This window comes from Oncorhynchus mykiss, chromosome 27, assembly GCF_057628025.1.
Source record: "Oncorhynchus mykiss isolate SJ-2025 chromosome 27, ASM5762802v1, whole genome shotgun sequence".
Taxonomy (NCBI): Eukaryota; Metazoa; Chordata; class Actinopteri; order Salmoniformes; family Salmonidae; genus Oncorhynchus; species Oncorhynchus mykiss.
In genome coordinates, this window is record NC_143048.1 from 21,957,492 (window position 1) to 21,976,911 (window position 19,420).

Genomic DNA, 19,420 nt, shown 5'->3' on the forward strand with positions numbered 1-19,420 from the left:
AACTCCAAGCACAGATAAGACACATGGAAATGTATTTCCTTCGGCATTAATAATGCAAACACTTATTTTTTTGTGACACGGCATCAGTGAGTTTCAAACCTATAGTCTTCTGTTCTCTATCCATGTAATTAGTCCACTTCACCATCAGGATGGAGCTGGCATGCCATGTTTTTTTACGCATACAAATCTGTTTATTTTAGTCTATTCAAACAGATCCAGTTTCAAAGGAAACAAGCATTAAGATCAGGTGTAGCCAATTAGTGGGCATGGCCAACAAACCTGAACACACTTAAAAAGATAGAGGATAGAGAGAGTTTTGTTGATGCTGAGAACGGAATGTATATGTTTTTAAATAACATTCTTAGACTGTTCTCTGAACATTACTAAAGTTTTCTTGTGGTTTTCTTAACGTCCTCGGAACAATTTGAGAACATGACTTTAAATAGAACTATGTAGAAACCTGGAAATGTTATGCTGAAGTAGCAAAATTCACAAAGACAAACATTGCTCTTTGTCACGACTTCCGCCGAAGTCGGCTCCTCTGACGAAGAGGAGTAGTATGAAGGATCGGAGGACCAAAACGCAGCGTGGTAAGTGTTCAGGTTTTTTAATGAATAACGAACACTGAACAAAACAATAAACATGAAGTAAATCAAACCGAAACAGTCCCGTGTGGCACAGACACTAACACGGAAAATAAACACCCACAACTCAAAAGTGAAACCAGGCTACTTAAGTATGATTCTCAATCAGGGACAACGATTGACAGCTGCCTCTGATTGAGAACCATACTAGGCCGAACACAGAAATCCCAAATTATAGAAAAACAAACATAGACAACCCACCCAACTCACGCCCTGACCATACTGAAACAAAGACATAATAAAAGAACTAAGGTCAGAACGTGACACTCTCCTTGTTCGGGTGGCGTTCGGAGGTCACTTTTCATTGTTCCATGTGTTTTGTCTTGTTTCTTCGCACACCTGGTTTACATTCCCTAATCACACTAATCGCAAAAAAGTATTTAGTCAGCCACCAATTGTGCAAGTTCTCCCACTTAAAAAGATGAGAGAGGCCTGTAATTTTCATCATAGGTACACTTCAACTATGACAGACAAAATGAAAAAGAAAATCCAGAAAATCACATTGTAGGATTTTTAAGGAATTTATTTGCAAATTATGGTGGAAAATAAGTATTTGGTCACCTACAAACAAGCAAGATTTCTGGCTCTCACAGACCTGTAACTTCTTCTTTAAGAGGCACCTCTGTCCTCCACTCGTTACCTGTATAAATGGCACATGTTTGAACTTGTTATCAGTATAAAAGACACCTGTCCACAACCTCAAACAGTCACACTCCAGACTCCACTATGGCCAAGACCAAAGAGCTTTCAAAGGACACCAGAAACAAAATTGTAGACCTGCACCAGGCTGGTAAGACTGAATCTGCAATAGGTAAGCAGCTTGGTTTGAAGAAATCAACTGTTGGAGCAATTATTAGGAAATGGAAGACATACAAGACCACTGATAATCTCCCTCGATCTGGGGCTCCACGCAAGATCTCACCCCGTGGGGTCAAAATGATCACAAGAATGGTGAGCAAAAATCCCGGAACCACACGAGGGGACCTAGTGAATGACCTGCAGAGAGCTGGGACCAAAGTAACAAGCCTACCATCAGTAACACACTACGCCGCCAGGGACTCAAATCCTGCAGTGCCAGACGTGTCCCCCTGCTTAAGCCAGTACATGTCCAGGCCCGTCTGAAGTTTGCTAGAGAGCATTTGGATGATCCAGAAGAAGATTGGGAGAATGTCATATGGTCAGATGAAACCAAAATATAACTTTTTGGTTAAAAACTCAACTCGTCGTGTTCGGAGGACAAAGAATGCTGAGTTGCATCCAAAGAACACCATACCTACTGTGAAGCACGGGGGTGGAAACATCATGCTTTGGGGCTGTTTTTCTTCAAAGGGACCAGGGCGACTGATCCGTGTAAAGGAAAGAATGAATGGGGCCATGTATCGGGAGATTTTGAGTGAAAACCTCCTTCCATCAGCAAGGGCATTGAAGATGAAACGTGGCTGGGTCTTTCAGCATGACAATGATCCCAAACACACCGCCCGGGCAACGAAGGAGGGGCTTCGTAAGAAGCATTTCAAGGTCCTGGAGTGGCCTAGCCAGTCTCCAGATCTCAACCCCATAGAAAATCTTTGGAGGGAGTTGAAAGTCCGTGTTGCCCAGCAACAGCCCCAAAACATCACTGCTCTAGAGGAGATCTGCATGGAGGAATGGGCCAAAATACCAGCAACAGTGTGTGAAAACCTTGCAGAAAACTTTTGACCTCTGTCATTGCCAACAAAGGGTATATAACAAAGTATTGAGATATACTTTTGTTATTGACCAAATACTTATTTTCCACCTTAATTTGCAAATAAATTCATAAAAAATCCTACAATGTGATTTTCTGGATTTTTTCCCTAATTTTGTCTGTCATAGTTGAAGTGTACCCATGATGAAAATTACAGGCCTCTCTCATCTTTTTAAGTGGGAGAACTTGCACAATTGGTGGCTGAATAAATACTTTTTTGCCCCACTGTATATATTCCCTCTGTTCCCCCATGTCTTTGTGTGGAATTGTTTTTGTTACATGTTTTGAGTGACGCACCAGGCTCTTCTTTCTCCGGGTACCATGTTCAACTCCTGGCGTGTTTAACTGTTAAACAATTTGCATCCTTGTGACTTTGTTGAGCTTTTTACTTTTGCCTTTGGCTGGAGGTTTGTTTGACGCAGTTGCGTCCGTCTGTTGTTGCTTCTGCCAAATAAAGTGTGCGCCTGATCACAACTCTCTGCTCTCCTGCACCTGACTACACCAGTAGCGCACAACCTTGACACTCGTAATATTCTCTGAACTATTTGAGAATATTCCCAGTGCCAAACCATTTGGAGAAAGTTCCTAGAACATTACTAAAATTCAACTGAAATATAACCATGTTTGTTTTTAGGAAACATTCTTAAGTAATGAAATACTAAGAAAATACTTTTTTTGTCAAGTTCCTTACTCTTACTCTCCAATTACCAAAGCACCCTCTAGTGGCCTCATGGGTGGAATTTGTCATGGTTTTTCATGATTTCATAATTCATTAACACATTTAATTTTTCCCCAGAGAAAATCTGGTGTTTCTATCTGAAATGGTTTTGTTATATTTCCGTCTTCTGTGATGTACAGTATATAAAGTGTAATATTGGGATGCAAACTCAAAATTGAATACATTTAAACTCTATATCTGACATGGTACCGGTGTCTTCTTGTTTTTAAGCCCATAACCATGTGTGTATACTTTTGTTTCAAATAATATTTGTTTAAGACTACCAAGAAACACCCTGTGTGACTCTGATTTAGCACACTGCAGTAAAAGGTTAAACATACTGAGAATGTTTCAAAGCCAAGCAACTATCCTGCACCATTCCCAGAATGTGTTGGTAAGGTTGTATGCAAAATAGCCATAGGACAACCCCGCACTCAACAAGCTCTAAGAAACATATGGTTCTCAGAATGTTTTGTGCTAGCTGGGTACTGGCCTTTGAGGCAGACAGAGTCCCCCATAGATGTCAACAGAGCCGGCTATAGCCTTTTGGGGGCCCTAAGCAAGATTTGGTTGGGGCACTCACCTCTTTTCTGCAATTCTACACATTTTGCCATGGGGCGGAGAGAAAACGTTGCAATTGTAAGCGACCACTTACAGTATGTCGTGCACACACAATCCATGTCTAAATAGTCTCAAGGCTTAAAATCTTTATTTAACCTGTCTGTAAACAATATAAATGTACAAATACATTCTAAATTGGTTACATAAATAATGATGATTACTAAATGTTACATGAAATGTGAATATGAAATATCAAAACCGAATGGAAACCCCCTTGTTAATATGTATTGGCAATAATTGACTTAATGGTGAGGCATGGAACAATATTTTTTTTGTGCTTTTGTCAAGCTGGATGATTGAAATATGAGTAGATGGTTTCAGTCATGCTTCTTCAGGAATGGAATAAAGACAATTAGCACTTGAATGTTGTACATTAATACAGTGTGTAAATACTGGAGGGATGTATGATTGTTAATAAAATTGTTCATAGACAAATTTTTTATACTGTGTCTGCGTATGCAAGTAATTTGAATTACGTTTAAATCGTCGAAGCAACGACCTGATAAAACGTCTCTTCAACTTTCACTTTCAACCAAAACCGAACTTAGACTGACATCTTTGTATTGTCGTCTTTTAAATGACATAAAAAACAAGTATTTTCAACAACACTTTCAACCAAAACCGAACGTAGATTAGACGTCAGGCATAGTCGTCTTTTCAACAACATTTTTCTAGGTGGGTTATGTCTGGAACCAGCCCTGGATGTCAGACCACTCCAGAACCCCCAGGAGTCAATGTGTAATTTCAACGCTTCTCGAATACTCCTCACATGACATCATTTACAAATCCATGTTGGAGCTTATTGTTATACACTCTTAGAAAAAAGGGTTCTTCAGCTGTCCCGTAGGATAACCTTTTTTTGGTTAAAGGTAAAATACCCTTTTGGTTCCAGGCAGAACCATTTTGGGTTCCATGTAGAAAACTCTGTGGAAAGGGTTCTACATGGAACCCAAAACAGTTATATTTGGAACCAAAAGCGTTCTACCTGTGAATCAACCAGGGTTCTCCTAGAGAGGGGTTGGTTATTTAGCAACAAAACTGAAGCATACGCAACTATGAGCCAAAACAGATGGACTTGGCTTCGATTGTTGACAACATGTAAACTACAGTGCATTCGGAAAGTATTCAGACCGCTCACGCTCATCAATCTACACACAATACCCATAATGCAACGTGAAAACAGGTTTGGAGATTAATATTATTTTTTTTGTAATAAATAAATAAATAAATATATATATATATATATATATATATATATATATATATATATATATATATATATATATATATATATATATATATATACCCTTTGCTATGAGACTCGAAAATGAGCTTGGGTGCATCCTGTTTCTATTGATCATCCTTGAGATGTTTATACAACTTGATTGGAGTCCACCTGTGCTAAATTGAATTGATTGGACATGATTTGGAAAGGAACACACCTGTCTATATAAGGTCCCACCGTGGACAGTGCATGTCAGACGAAAAACCAAGCCATGAGGTCAAGGGAATCTGTAGAGCTCCGAGACAGGATTGTGTCAAGGCACAGATCTGGCGAAGGGTACCAGAACATGACTGCAGCATTGAAGGTCCCCAAGAACACAGTGGCATCCATCATTCTTAAACGGAAGAAGTTTGGAACCACCAAGACTCTTCCTTGAGCTGGCCGCCAAGCCAAACTGAGCAATTTGGGGAGAATGGCCTTGGTCAGGGAATTGACCATGAACACGATGGTCACTCTGACAGAGCTCCTGAGTTCCTCTGAGAAGATGGGAGAACCTTCCAGAAGGACAACCATCTCTGCAGCACTCCACCAATAAGGCCTTTATGATAGTGGCCAGATGGAAGCCACTCCTCAGTAAAAGACACATGACAGCCCGCTTGGACTATCCCAGATGCACCTAAAGGACTCTGGTCTGATGAAAAGAAGATTGAACTCTTTGGCCTGAATGCCAACTGTCACGTCTGGCGGAACCAGGCACCATCCTTATGGTGAAGTATGGTGGTGGTAGCATTATGCTGTGGGTATTTTTCAGCAGCAGGGACTGGGAGACTAGTCAGGATTGAGGGAAAGATGAATGGAGCAAAGTACAGAGGATCCTTGATGAAAACCTGCTTCAGAGTGCTCAGGACATCAGACTGGGTCTAAGGTTCACCTTCCAACAGGACGATGACTCTAAGCACACAGCCAAGACAACGCAGGAGTGGCTTAGGGACAAGTCTCTGAATGTCCTCAGTGTCCCAGCCAGAGCCCGGACTTGAACCCGATCTAACATCTCTGGAGAGACCTGAAAATAGCTCTGCAGCGACACTCTCCATCCAACCTGACAGAGCTTGAGAGGATCGGCAGAGAAGAATGGGAGAAACTCCTCAAATACGGGGGTGTCAAGATTGGAGCGTCATACCCAAGAAGTCTTGAGGCTGTAATCGTTGCCAAAGGTGCTTCAACAAAGTACTAAGTAAAGGGTCTGAATCCTTATGTAATTGCGATATTTCAGTTTTGTTTTTCAATACATCTGCAAACATTTCTAAGAACCTTTTTTTGTGGTATTGTTTGATGAGAGAAAAAACGATTTTATCCATTTTAGAATAAGGCTGTAACGTAACAAAATGTGTAAAAAGTCAAGGGGTCTGAATACTTGCCGAATGCACTATAGTTACCAGCAATTTGTTGCAAAGGGATATACATATAGGCCTATCACAAATTGTGAAACCACCAGGTTCTGTGTTCCCTGAAGCAGGGACCTAACTTTCACTAGGGACGGGGAGATATCCCCCACATTCTGAAATTGCATTTTTGTCCCCCTCAGTTGTATAATTGGAATGTGATACAAAACGAGGCTGGGGTGTACTTTTGGACCCTGCAGAGAACGAGCAGCTGGGTAGGCTGTTTGGAGTGTTTATCTGACCAGATAAAATAATTATTATAATATTATGTTATCCCACTTCTAAAACCAAAGTTGTGCCCCTGCTGAAATGTATTTGAAGTTAACACGCATATTTTTATTGGCAGACAGAGAGAGTATCCGGCTAACTACACAACATTTCACTAGAGTGGGGCTTTAGGACTCCCGAGTGGCGCAGCGGTCTAAGGCGCTGCATCTCCGTGTAAGAGGCGTCACTGTAGTCCATGGGTCGAATCCAAGGACTAATTGTCATTGTAAATAAGAATTTGTTCTTAAATGACTTGCCTGGTTAAATAAAATAAAAATAGGAAAGGAAAGGGCTCGAACAGCAATCAGTCATCCTATGAATATTCAATCATGTGCGGAGGGACAAAGGGGTTGGCCTGAGTTTCATTGGGCACGAGTTAGGGAGTTTGTGCACCTATCAGTGGATACAACGTAGCTGATACTCTGCGAAATTCTGAACGATTTGAGAACAGTATACAATTGAACAACTTTAGGAAATACAGTATCCAGTTGTGTTGATAGACTATGGATCGCTGGAAAGGTAGAGTGGCGCTTGTTACCGGGGCTTCTGTTGGAATCGGAGCGGCGATTTGCAAGGCTCTTGTCCAGCACGGCATGAAGGTTGTCGGCTGTGCCAGGAACGTCGAGAAAATAGAGGTGGGGGCCATGTATGTGTTGTAGCCTTTTTGTTGTTGCTACTTTTTGAACTGTGCTGACTAGGCACTAGGCACTACTATCTTAGCCCAATATTGGACTAAAGGAGCTAACCTTACTCCAATGACCTTACATGTTGTGGGCGAATTGGCTCTGGAAAACTAAACAGCCAAATACTGAATAGATTATCAATTGCGGTACGGTTCTAGAAACATAAACCCCTATACTTTCATATAACATCAAACAATTTCACAAATTCAAAATAAACACTTACTGCACTATTTCATATGTAGCCTATATGGGCCAACAAATAAATCATTTACATGTCACCTGCATTCTGTCACAAGGTTTGCATCACACGTTTTAGGTTTATTATAGATTACTACAGTCTCATGGCACCTGATCTATACCAATTGTGAAGTATTCTTTGCAAACTGTTTCATTACTTTTATGATGTGTGCCATAGTACTCACAGTAGTATATGATATTATAGAAAATATTATGTGTCAAATGAAGCACATTTGGGAATTACTTTCACATGGCTTCACCATGGTGTTTTAACCTATGGAACATAGTGCATGAAGTAATCTTACCTTTTGATTTTAGAAACTGGCAGCAGAGTGTCAGAGCGCTGGGCACAGTGGCACCCTTGTTCCCTACAAATGTGACCTTTCAAATGAAGAGGAGATCCTTTCCATGTTCTCTGCCATCAAGACTCTCCATCAGGGAGTGGATGTGTGCATCAACAATGCTGGCCTGGCCCATTCAGAGTCACTGTTGAATGGCAAAACCGATGGCTGGAGGACAATGATTGATGTAGGTGTCACTGTCAATGATCTCTGTGTTTATATCAAATGCTGTCCATATTTATCTTTTATTTAGATTTGTTTTGTCATTTAGCAGGCACTCTTATCCAGAGCGACTTACAGTCAAAAAGCAAGGCATGATTTTCGCTATCCTGTGTCATGCGCTCCATCATTTAATAACATTTGTTATTGATGTATGTTTCAATCTCTGTGTTGTTACTGACCTTATTTATCAACAAAAAACAAGTGATGGCCGTCACACTTTCTTCAGTCCAATATTTAATATCACATTGATATTCAACGGATGTATTTTACAGCTGAACGTCATTGCATTGTCTATCTGCACACGAGAGGCATACCAGTCTATGAAGGAGAGGAAGGTGGATGATGGACATATCATCAACATAAACAGGTAACGTACAATTCTATCTCTACCTCCAGATATGCAATTGGACTCAGGTTGCAGTGAATGCTTTTCTTTGGACAATACACTGGTAGAACAAACCATAGTGTATCTTCTTCTATTCTAGTATGAGTGGACATCGTGTAGTTTTCAGTGCTGATACACACTTCTATAGTGCTACCAAGTATGCTGTGACTGCCCTGACCGAAGGGTTGCGTCAAGAGCTGCGAGAGGCTAAAACCCACATTCGAGCCACGGTAAGTTATTCATTCTTAGAATGAAATATTTCTAATAAGAAGAGTATTGTTAATGAGCTGATCAGTCGTCCAAAGCCACCCAGCACTGAATTGTGCTAATTTGTCATATTGTGAGTACTATACACCAACAGTACACTGCTGAAAACGATGGTCTTCTATTATTGGTAACACTCCACAATATCAGGCCAGTGTGTCCTCATCATAGACCACATTGATGTTTACAAATCTATCTAGCTAATGCACAATGTAATCGTTAGAGCCATCTAATGTAAAACTGTCACTAACCCTGTGTTTCTGTTTTCCTCTGAACAGTGTATATCTCCTGGTATAGTGGAAACGGAATTTGCTTTCCGACTTCACAGCCTCCATCCAGAGAAGGCTGCTGCTACCTACAACAGTATGAAGGTGAATAATAACAATAATAATGATATCTGTGCATACAGGCTATATGATTGTTTTTGAATGTGTACGTTATAATTCTACTGCCTTCCTACAGTGTTTGGAAGCAGTCGACATTGCCAGTGCTGTAACGTATGTCTTAGGCACACCGCCACATGTTCACGTAAGTAAGAGACTTGTCTGTCTCAGTGTTCTTTGCACACTCTGTTCACTTCCATCAATGTTTGAATGAATGGGGGAAAAGTTTTTCATAATCTGACAAATAATAACTACCATACTCCTGTCTTTACTAATCTAGATTGGAGATGTTCAAATGCGACCTGTGGAGCAAGTGTCATAGAGCAGTCCTGCAGCAGGAATCTGATGCACCTTGTTCATCTCAAAGAAGATTTAAAGTTGGCTTAAAGCTGTAGGATTGTGGAGTTTTTGAATTGTGATTTTGGGTCTGATCCGAAAATTATTATTTGCCATGAAAATTATTGTAGGCTACACTGCAGCCCCTTTACAATCTGATACAACCTGATAATACTGACATTGTGTAACAACACTATTGCAATTTTCCATCAGTATTTTGATCATTTTTATTTAATTAATGTGTTTTCTAAAATAAAGTTATTTCAAGTGAATTTTGTGTGCTGGTGTTGATACAATATAGTAAACACAAGATCCAATTAAACTGAATAACATTTTCTATGTTACATACAAATATTACAAAAATAAGACATTGAAAAGTAATGCAAAAACAACATGTATTATGTTACATAGCATAACACTAGAAAAATAATACACGAAAACATTGAAAAGTATAATGCAAGGATTGCACTCTGCAATCCAAGGAGAGCTGTGTTCATCTGTGACGTGCCTCGCCTTCATTTAGAGTTTGAGGGATTTTTCTGCATTCCAGTCTTGGAAATTTGCTTGCGCCTAGATAGCTAATACATTTATGTCGTTAAGAAATGAATCTATTTTCCATATCACGCTTTGCTAATCAGTCGATTTAAAAAGGAGCCGGTCCTGCCTCCTGTCACATAGGTATGTACCGTTATGGGCGATGGGAGTCAGCCAGCTGTTTGTGGCAATACAGCTGTATGCTAGCTACAGTAGATAGAGCTAGCTTGGTAGCCATCTCATTCCATTGTTGTTATGCAAGCTAGCTAACGTTGGCTATGTTGTTGTAGCTAAGAAGAATGCTACCTGCAGCTCCAGCCTGATATCCGTTGGATAGCTACGGTTACCTTTGCTTATTTGCAAAGTCATATACATTTTTATCGTAGCTAACTAGCTAAACCTTGTGATATCTAGCAATGTCTTAGCCCCCTGGGTATAATAATGTTCTACTGCATCTCTACCAGTCAGCCATGGCAGACAGCAGCGTCTTATCATCATAGCTTATTGTAGCCTAATATTTCATTGTTTACAATAATAAATTGGTTAACGTTTTTAAATGATGGAATAATTCTGTCCCATAACATTATTTCCAAAAACGGTTCTTTGACACATAACCAGCTAATGAAAATCATGTTGTTTATTATCTCTTCAACAGCCACTAAACATGGATTTCATCGAGAGGGAAGCAGAGGAGTCTGAGGAGGAATTTGGGTGTCCAGAGGACACAGAGAAAAAGGCACTGAAGCATGCTGCAGCAAATGATGGTAATCTTTTCATTGTACAGCATGTGAACCATTTAGATTTTATTTCAAAGATGCCCCTTGACAGAGGGACATCATCACAACTACCCTAAATAAGATCGATGTTAACAATGTACGATTTCTTGATTTGTGACTTACTTAGATGAGGAGGAGGAAGAGGAGAATACAGAGGATCAAGATGCAGATGGAAACCTCTGTGGTCTGATTGATGATGGTGTGGAGGAAGGGGAAGGGGAGGAAGAGGATGAGGAAGAAGGGAATAAAGATAAAGAAGGTGATAGTGACTCTGGGGAGGAAATTGGACACCGTAAGAGGAAGAGAAGTAAGTGTTCATTCATAAATTGGTCCTGTATTTATTCATGTCTGGGCTGCACTGTGATTGCTTCCTAGCCACAATGTAGGCTATGTCTTCAGTCATTGAATAAACTATAATGTCGTAAACCCTTTGATTCTATTTTGCCCATTCAGATTCAAGCAGTCATGATTTGTGACACCAAACAGTGTGCAGCAGAATCATGCATACCAATAATAATCACCTTTGGTGTTTGAGTATCTTGGAATTTCTGTCTACAGGCTTTGACGACCGCTTGGATGATGATGATATTGATCTCATTGAGGAGAATTTGGGAGTAAAAGTGAAAAGGGTAAATATTCCGATGCCATTATGACAAGCAAAATGAATTGTCATCATGGACACTGTATAACACACAGCGGAGGTCTCGTGTCTTGTCCCATGGTCCCACTCTAAAAATACTATGTAAAAGTAGATTGACTAAAATGTTTTCCTGATATCTCTACTCCTTCCTTATCATCATAAACAGCAAAAGTTCCGTCGTTTGCGAGACATGTCGGATGATGAGGATGAGGAGGGAGATGAAGATGTCAGGGAGGCCCATGAGAAGGACATGATAGCGGATGAGATCTTCATGGGGACGGGAGCGGATGAGGGTGAGGCATTGGATGTGCCTTTGCATCCCGGGGAGGATGAGGAGGAGGACGATGAAGAGTCTGGTATGAAACATTTTAGTTTCTTCATCTATAAACAGTCGAGTTGTTTTGAGTTAGCCATTTGAAAATATTTGAGTCATAGTGTTTTTTTTTTTTTTTTCCTCAGATATCGATGACTTTATTGTGGATGATGACGGACAGCCCTTGAAAAAACCCAAGTGGAGGAAGAAGCTGCCAGGATATACTGATGCGTAAGTGATTCTGACATTTAATTTAATCACTTAGATCCCAATTTGCAGTAGCCTCTCCACCTGAAAGCTTACTCGAAAGTAAAAAGTCCTATTTGTGCAATGGAATTTGATATGGTAGATGTTTCCCAAATGGCACCCTATTCCCCAATGGGCCCTGGTCAAAAGTAGGGCACTATAATAGAGTGCCATTTGGGACACTGGCATGTTTATCTGTACTCACATGCAGTATTTAGTACTGAGCACCACTGCCTTTTTACAGAGCCCTTCAGGAGGCCCAAGAGATATTCGGAGGGGACTTTGACTTTGCCGAGTTTGACACTGAAGCCTATGAAGATGCTGAGGAGGAGGAGGAGGATGCAGATGAAGAGTCATGGGACCGGCCCAAGAAGCAGGCCAAGAAGAGGGTGGGTCGACGCAGTATCTTTGAGATCTATGAGCCTAGCGAGCTGGAGAGCAGTCACATGACGGACCAGGACAACGAGATCCGCTCCACTGACATGCCAGAGAGGTTCCAGGTGTGTATACTTCTATAGGGTGCGTCCCAAATGGCACTCGAATCCTATGGGCTCTGGTCAAAAGTAGTGCACTATATAGGGAATAGGGTGCACAGTCACAGTCATAGTCATTGGGACACGTGAGCACCTGAAACTCACCTATAACAGTTATGTGCTTGACGCTGTAGACTTTTTCATTTCTTCAGCCAGAATTTCTGGGGACCACATTTTTTTCACAATAATTTTGCATGAACCCACCCCAAAAATGACACAACCTTAAAATCGGTACATTTTGATTTTTACATAAACAAATCACCTTCAATTCATGACATTTGCATCTCTTATCAAAATGAAATGAAACGAATAAATACATTTACTAAATAAAATAAATAAATGATAATTATCTTTCTCAAAAACTTTTGCATATTGTCCCATACAATTTTATTTATCCATTATTTTACCTGACTGAGAACACGTTCTCATTTGCGGCAACAACCTGGGGAATAGTTACAGGGGAGAGGAGGGGGATTAATGAGCACATTGTAAACTGGGGATTATTAGGTGACTGTAATGGTTTGAGGGCCAGATTGGGAATTTAGCCAGGACACCGGGGTTAACACCCCTACTCTTACGATAAGTGCCTTGGGATCTTTAATGACCTCAGAGAGTTAGGACACCCGTTTAACGTCCCATCCGAAAGACGGCACCCTACATAGGGCAGTGTCCCCAATCACTGCCCTGGGGCATTAGGATATTTTTTAGACCAGAGGAAAGAGTGCCTCCTACTGGCCCTCCAACACCATTTCCAGCAGAATCTGGTCTCCCATCCAGGAACTGACCATGACCAACCTTGTTTAGCTTCAGAAGCAAGCCAGCAGTGGTATGCATGGTGGTATGCTGCTGGCAAATAATAATCTATACTCTTAATTCTTTCACTGTAGTTCCCCTGCGACCGTGACTTTGAATACCACTGACTTTGAATACCACTGACTTTGAATACCACTACTGTAGCCCATACCCCTTTCTATGTGTGTGGTCTTGTTGTTTTTAGTTACGCTCCACTCGTGTGAAGCCAGCAGAGGATGATGAGCTGGAACAGGAGGCTGAGTGGATCTATAGGAATGCCTTCTCTACTCTCACCATCTCCATGCAGGTACTGGAGTGAGGATATTTTAGCTAGGTATCATAATACGATTAGTTAAAGCTGATGCTACAGTCTAGGTCTGTTTTTAAAATGCTTGCGTTTTAAAAAAAATCTAATATTCTGTGTTTTCAGGAGAACGCAGACTATTTGGACAGAGGTCCAACCACTACTTTCAGCAGAAAAGGCCCCAGCACCATCCAGAAGATTAAAGAGGCTTTGAATTTCATGAGAAACCAACACTTTGAGGTACTACACAGTCCTTCTAGCACTGTCGGTAAAGTAGTTCTTCCATATAATTTTTCACAGTTAATACAACTGTCTTCATTGATTCACCTCTAGGTTCCGTTTATAGCGTTCTACAGGAAAGAGTATGTAGAGCCTGAACTCAATATCAATGATCTGTGGAAGGTTTGGCAGTGGGATGAGAAGGTAATATACTGTAGCATTGGATTTTGGTTAACTTTAACCCTTCATTTATTCTCTCTGTTTAATTACTGTTTAATGTGGGACTTTCTTTCCTCCTCAGTGGACCCAGCTGAAAACCCGCAAACAGAACCTAAGACGCCTGTTCCAGAAGATGCAGGGATACCAGTTTGAACAGATCTCAGCTGACCCAGATAAGCCACTGGCTGATGGCATTCGACCACTAGACACTTCAGATTTAGAGAGGTAAGGCTTATCATGTCAAACATGTTTGTAAATAAGCCTTGTCTGAGCCAGAACAGCCCATCTCCTGTTTCTGTAGTGAGGCAACTTGATGTACAAGTACACCCCTTGGACAGTACGCTAGTCATGTTATGACACCTTTATTATCTTTGTTGTATCTGAATGCATACCTGATTATGTTTTTTGACAAGGTTGAAGGATGTCCAGTCTAGTGATGAACTGGGCGACGTCTACAACCATTTCCTGCTGTACTATGGCCGAGATATTCCAAAGATGCAGAATGCAGCCAGGTCCAGCAAGAAAAAGATGAAGAAGATCAAAGTGGATGAAGATGGTACGATTTAGATTATATATTGTAAGATAGGGAAAGCACCTTTACCCTCACCAGAGTAATTATCATGTATTCTGTTCGCAGGTAATGAGCAGGAAGTAGAGGAGGAGGAAGAGGAAGAAGAGGAGCAGTCAAAGGGGACAGACCTGAAGCTTGCATCTCGCAGGGATATGTACAGCATCTGCCAGTGTGCAGGACTGGGTGAGTGCTTTATCATGTGTGTCCAGTAGGCGTCACTATCAGCACCTATTACAGACAGATTTGTGTGCTATACAGTACATCTTCAGGGCTATACAGTTAGCTTGTGATAATACAAACACTTGCGAAATAATGTGTGACTGGAAAACTGTGACTAGTGTACTTTAACAGAGTTTGCTAATCGAAGTGCACTTCCTGTATCACGAACCAATTGTATTTGCAACGGTTTTTGAGTCCACCATTTAAAGGGTTCTCTCATCAGATGGCCTGGCCAAGAAGTTTGGTCTGACTCCAGAGCAGTTTGGAGAAAACCTACGTGACAGTTACCAGCGTCACGAGACGGAGCAGTTTCCTGCTGAGCCCATGGAGCTGGCTAAGGACTACATCTGCAGGTTAACCGGCGACTCATTATTGCACTGTATACAGAATACACTTTAATATTAAGATAACCCAACCATTTTAGCAGTAACAGAGTTGGTGTTGAGAGGTGAAAATGCAAACTTGTACATGGCTGCATCTCAAGTCGCACCATTAGAGATACAAACCTATACCTTCCACAATACTACTAATAGTATGTTCTCTCTGCCTGTGCAGCCAGTTCAGCACAGCAGAGGCAGTACTGGAGGGGACTCGCTACATGGTCGCCATGCAGATCGCCCGGGAGCCTCTAGTCAGACATGTGCTCCGACAGACGTTCCAGGAAAGAGCCAAGATCAACATCAAACCCACCAAGAAGGGAAAGAAGGTATACACCATCTATTTGCAATAGGGTTGAAAAATCACGGAAACATTCGGAAAATTCCCAGGTTTTCCAGAAATCCTAGTTGGAAGAAATCCTTTATCCTTCTACCAGGAATTCCTGGGAATTTGTGAAAGTTACATGTATTTTCCAACCCTATTCTGCAAATTACCTCCACTTATTTGTTTGTTGTATTAGTGGTTTATTTAGGTCTTTCATGGGATATACAATACCTTCAGAGGCGTCAGGTAGCCTAGCGGTTAGAGTGTTGGGACTGTAACCACAAGGTTGCTTGTTTGAATCCCTGAGCCGGCAAGGTGGAAGATCTGCTGTTCTGCCCTTTAGCAAGGCAGTTAACTCCCACAACAACTGTTCCTCTGACTCAGAGTGGTTGGGTTAAATGCGGAAGACACATTTTGGTTGAATGGGTTCAGTTGTGCAACTGACTAGGTATCCCCTTTCCCTATTCACACCCCTTGACTTTTTCCACATTTTGTTTTGTTACAGTCTGAAACATCCTTGAGATGTCACTACAACTTGTTTGGAGTCTACCTATGGCCAATTCAATTGTTTGGACATGATTTAGAAAGAAACTCACCTGTCTACAGTGCACTCTCCGAAGATTAAATCTTGGTTTCATCAGACCAGATAATCTTGCTTCTCATGGTCAGAGTTCTTTAGGTGAATTTTGGAAAACTCCAAGCGGGCTGTCGTGCCTTTTACTGAGGAGTGGCTTCCGTCTGGCCACTATCATAAAGGCCTGATTGGTAGAGTGCTGCAGAGATGGGAGAACCTTCCAGCAGGATCACCATCTCCACAGAGGAACTCAGGAGCTCTGTCAGAGTGACCATCGGGTTCTTGGTCACCTCCCTGACCAAGGTCCTTCTCTCCCAATTGCTCAGGTTGGCTCGGCGGCCAGCTCTAGGAAGAGTGTTGGTGGTTCCAAACTTATTTCATTTAAGAATGATGGAGGCCACTGTGTTCTTGGGGACCTTCAATGTTGCAGACATGTTTTAGTACCCTTCCCCAGATCTGTGCCTTGACACAATCCTATCTCGCAGCTCTACGGACAATTCCTTCAACCACATGGCTTGGTTTTTGCACTGACATGCACTGTCAACGCTGGGACCTTATTTAGACAGGTGTGTTCCTTTCCAAATCATGTCCAATCAATTTAATTTACCATAAGTGGACTCCAATCAAGTTGTTGAAACATCTTAAGGATGATCAATAGAAACAGGATGCACCTGAGCTCAATTTCGAGTCTCATAGCAAAGGGTCTGAATACTTATGTAAATAAGGTATTTCAGTTTAACATTTTTTTATACATTTGCATAAGAGGTGCTGAAGGACCTGTCTGACATAAAGAACAGGAAAAAAACAGGATGTCGTCAAGGTACACGAACACAAACCGGTTTAGCATGTCCCGAAGCACATCATTGACCAAAGCCTGGAAAACAGTGAGGGCGTTGGTGAGTCCAAATGGCATGACCTGGTACTCATAATGTCCACTGGCTGTGTTGAAGGCTGTCTTCCACTCATCCCCCACACGTATCCGAACCAGGTGGTAGGTATTTCAAAGGTCCAACTTGGAAAATATGGTGGCCCCCTGGAAAGGTTCAAATGCCGAGGAGAGGAAGGGGATAACGATTCTTGACAGTAATGTCATTAAGTCCCCGGTAGTCAATGCATGGACGCAGGGTCTTGTCCTTCTCCACAAAGAAAAACCCTGCACCGGGCAGGAGATGCAGATGGACGGACGGCTCCAGTGGCCAGAGACTCCTCTATGTACTCCTCCATAGCTTTGGTCTCTGGTCCAGACAGAGAATACAATCGACCCCGAGGTGGTGTAGTGCTTGGGAGAAGATCAATGGCACAATCATAAGGACGGTGCGAGGGAAGGGAAGTAGCACGTGCCTTACTGAAAACTTCTAGGAGTTCATGGTATTCTGTGGGGATAGCAGAGACATCCACAGTCTTGCTAACATCATGAGGAAGACGACGTGAGGAAGGCTGTGCTGCTTGAAGGCAGTGGGAATAGCAAAATGGGCTCCAACTCAGGATGGAGCTTGTGGTCCAGTCAATCACAGGATTGTGCTTTTGGAGCCAGGAAAATCCCAACATAACCGGAACATGGGGAGATGTCATGAGGAGGAACTGTATTGTCTCACTGTGGTCAATGAGCACTCGGAGAGACATAGATTGGTCTCACCACAGCACAAGAGCAAAAAGGGGTGTGCAGGTGATGGGAATTAGGGAACTCCCAGTCTGACTCCCCATAGTACTGGTACCCACTAAAGACAAGGGTTACCTAATAGGGCAGGTAGGTATAAAATGTCCTGCCCCTCCACAGTAAAGACAACAGTTACTGTTCATCCTCCGTGAGCGCTCCCAAAGTGATAGCCTAGTTCTTCGCAACTGCATAGGCTCAGGAGTATCCAACTCACCCGTCATAGATTCACGAGAGAGCTCGGGTGGCTTCGACTCCTCTCGGGAAGAGCTGCCTTCAGAAACTCCCAGATTCCATAGGAGAGGAACGCATCATATCGGGTGCACGAGTGTGCCCGAGACCAGACCTCCTCTCACTCTTGCTTTCCCTTAAGCGTCCATCAATTTTAATGGTTAAAGTGATAAGGAAGTCAAGGTCCACCGGCAGTTCCAGAGCAGCTAGCTCATCCTTAATCTCCTCAGATAATCCGTGCAGAAAAGTATTGAAAAGAGACTCCGGAATTCAGGCATTCTCGGCGGCCAATGTGCAAACTCACTATGGGAGTTGACTTAAGTCAAGCAGTTTGCTGGCCACCTTTCTCCCAGATACCGGAGACTCAAAAACTTCTCACCTCTGCCATGAATTCCTCCAAATGACAGATTGTTGTTCCCAAACTGCCGTAGCCCAGGAGAGCGCCCTTGGAGAGCCTCCAGGAGACAATAACGAGGACAGGTGAAACAGATCAGGGTGTGACATGCTGATAATGGGCCTCTGTATGCCTATGTGGATATTCCAATAAAAATCAGCCGCTTCTAGCTCCAATAGTCATTTACAACAAGAACAATGGCTACACTGTATTTCTGATCAATTTGATGTTATTTTAATGGACAAAAAAATCGCTTTTCTTTCAAAAACAAGGACATTTCGAAGTGACCCCAAACTTTTGAAACGTAGTATACATTCCAACAGGACAATGACCCCAAGCATACAGCCAAAGCAACGCTCGAATGGCTTCAGAACAAGAATGTGAAACCTTTTCATTGACTCATATTTTTACATTTAGTCATTTAGCGACTTACAGTTAGTGCATATATTAATTAATATGTCGTGATCTAGTTTGAAGTACTCTACCAGACATGTATGTGGTCTAATCTCTCCTATAGGATGTGGATGAGGCCCATTATGGTTACTCCTTTAAGTATCTGAAAAACAAGCCTGTAAAGGAGCTGAATGGAGACCAGTTCCTCAAGATGTTCCAGGCAGAGGAAGAGGGCCTGCTCACCATAAACATCTGTATTGACCTGATTGGAGTGAAGGGGTGAGGGCTTTTTATTATAAAATTGTGTAATAACATATTAATAACATTGTCAGCATCCCAAATGGCACCATATTCACTAAATAGTGCACTACGCTCTGGTCAAATTTAGTGCATTTATGTAGGGCGGTATTCCCACGTATCGTGCAATCCGGCAGGGGTAAGCCAAATAAAAATGTGATTCACATTTTCAAACAGTCCATTTAGATTTTCCAACAGGGCTTTACATTTGGGTGATGTTTTTTTCTCGCCTGAGTAGCCTCGTTTCACTGCCAAAAATAAAAATAAACCATCTAGTGTTTCTTTGAAATAACAACACAATGTCAAACCTTTGCT

At 41.8% G+C, this 19,420-nt stretch overlaps 2 protein-coding genes across 4 annotated transcripts in view; both read left to right on the forward strand.

Moving 5' to 3' along the window:
• The first annotated feature begins 6,565 nt into the window (after positions 1–6,565).
• Positions 6,566–9,766, forward strand: LOC110507750 (dehydrogenase/reductase SDR family member 11). The gene is made up of 7 exons (XM_021587960.3): positions 6,566–7,278; positions 7,882–8,091; positions 8,399–8,493; positions 8,612–8,741; positions 9,054–9,146; positions 9,238–9,303; positions 9,439–9,766. Exons 1-7 carry the CDS (start codon positions 7,147–7,149, stop codon positions 9,478–9,480), a joined length of 768 nt encoding a protein of 255 aa, XP_021443635.3. The 5' UTR covers positions 6,566–7,146; the 3' UTR covers positions 9,481–9,766.
• Positions 9,767–9,954: 188 nt separating this feature from the next.
• The window catches only part of LOC110507751 (transcription elongation factor SPT6), a 31,143-nt gene continuing 21,677 nt past the window's right edge, over positions 9,955–19,420 (forward strand). For 2 of the 3 annotated variants that reach the window (XR_016492450.1, XM_021587961.3), the window contains exons 1-16: positions 9,955–10,172; positions 10,684–10,792; positions 10,932–11,111; positions 11,363–11,433; positions 11,611–11,800; positions 11,904–11,988; positions 12,248–12,503; positions 13,534–13,635; positions 13,759–13,872; positions 13,966–14,055; positions 14,153–14,295; positions 14,484–14,626; positions 14,708–14,824; positions 15,084–15,213; positions 15,416–15,566; positions 18,933–19,087. Coding sequence is in view for 2 of the 3 variants with exons in the window: in XM_021587961.3 (XP_021443636.3) it covers positions 10,693–10,792; positions 10,932–11,111; positions 11,363–11,433; positions 11,611–11,800; positions 11,904–11,988; positions 12,248–12,503; positions 13,534–13,635; positions 13,759–13,872; positions 13,966–14,055; positions 14,153–14,295; positions 14,484–14,626; positions 14,708–14,824; positions 15,084–15,213; positions 15,416–15,566; positions 18,933–19,087 (2,027 nt within the window). In the remaining variant the exon portion in view is untranslated. Of the gene's footprint in view, positions 10,173–10,266; positions 10,371–10,683; positions 10,793–10,931; positions 11,112–11,362; positions 11,434–11,610; positions 11,801–11,903; positions 11,989–12,247; positions 12,504–13,533; positions 13,636–13,758; positions 13,873–13,965; positions 14,056–14,152; positions 14,296–14,483; positions 14,627–14,707; positions 14,825–15,083; positions 15,214–15,415; positions 15,567–18,932; positions 19,088–19,420 lie in introns of those variants that run through there. The other variant, XM_021587962.3, reaches the window with a different exon arrangement.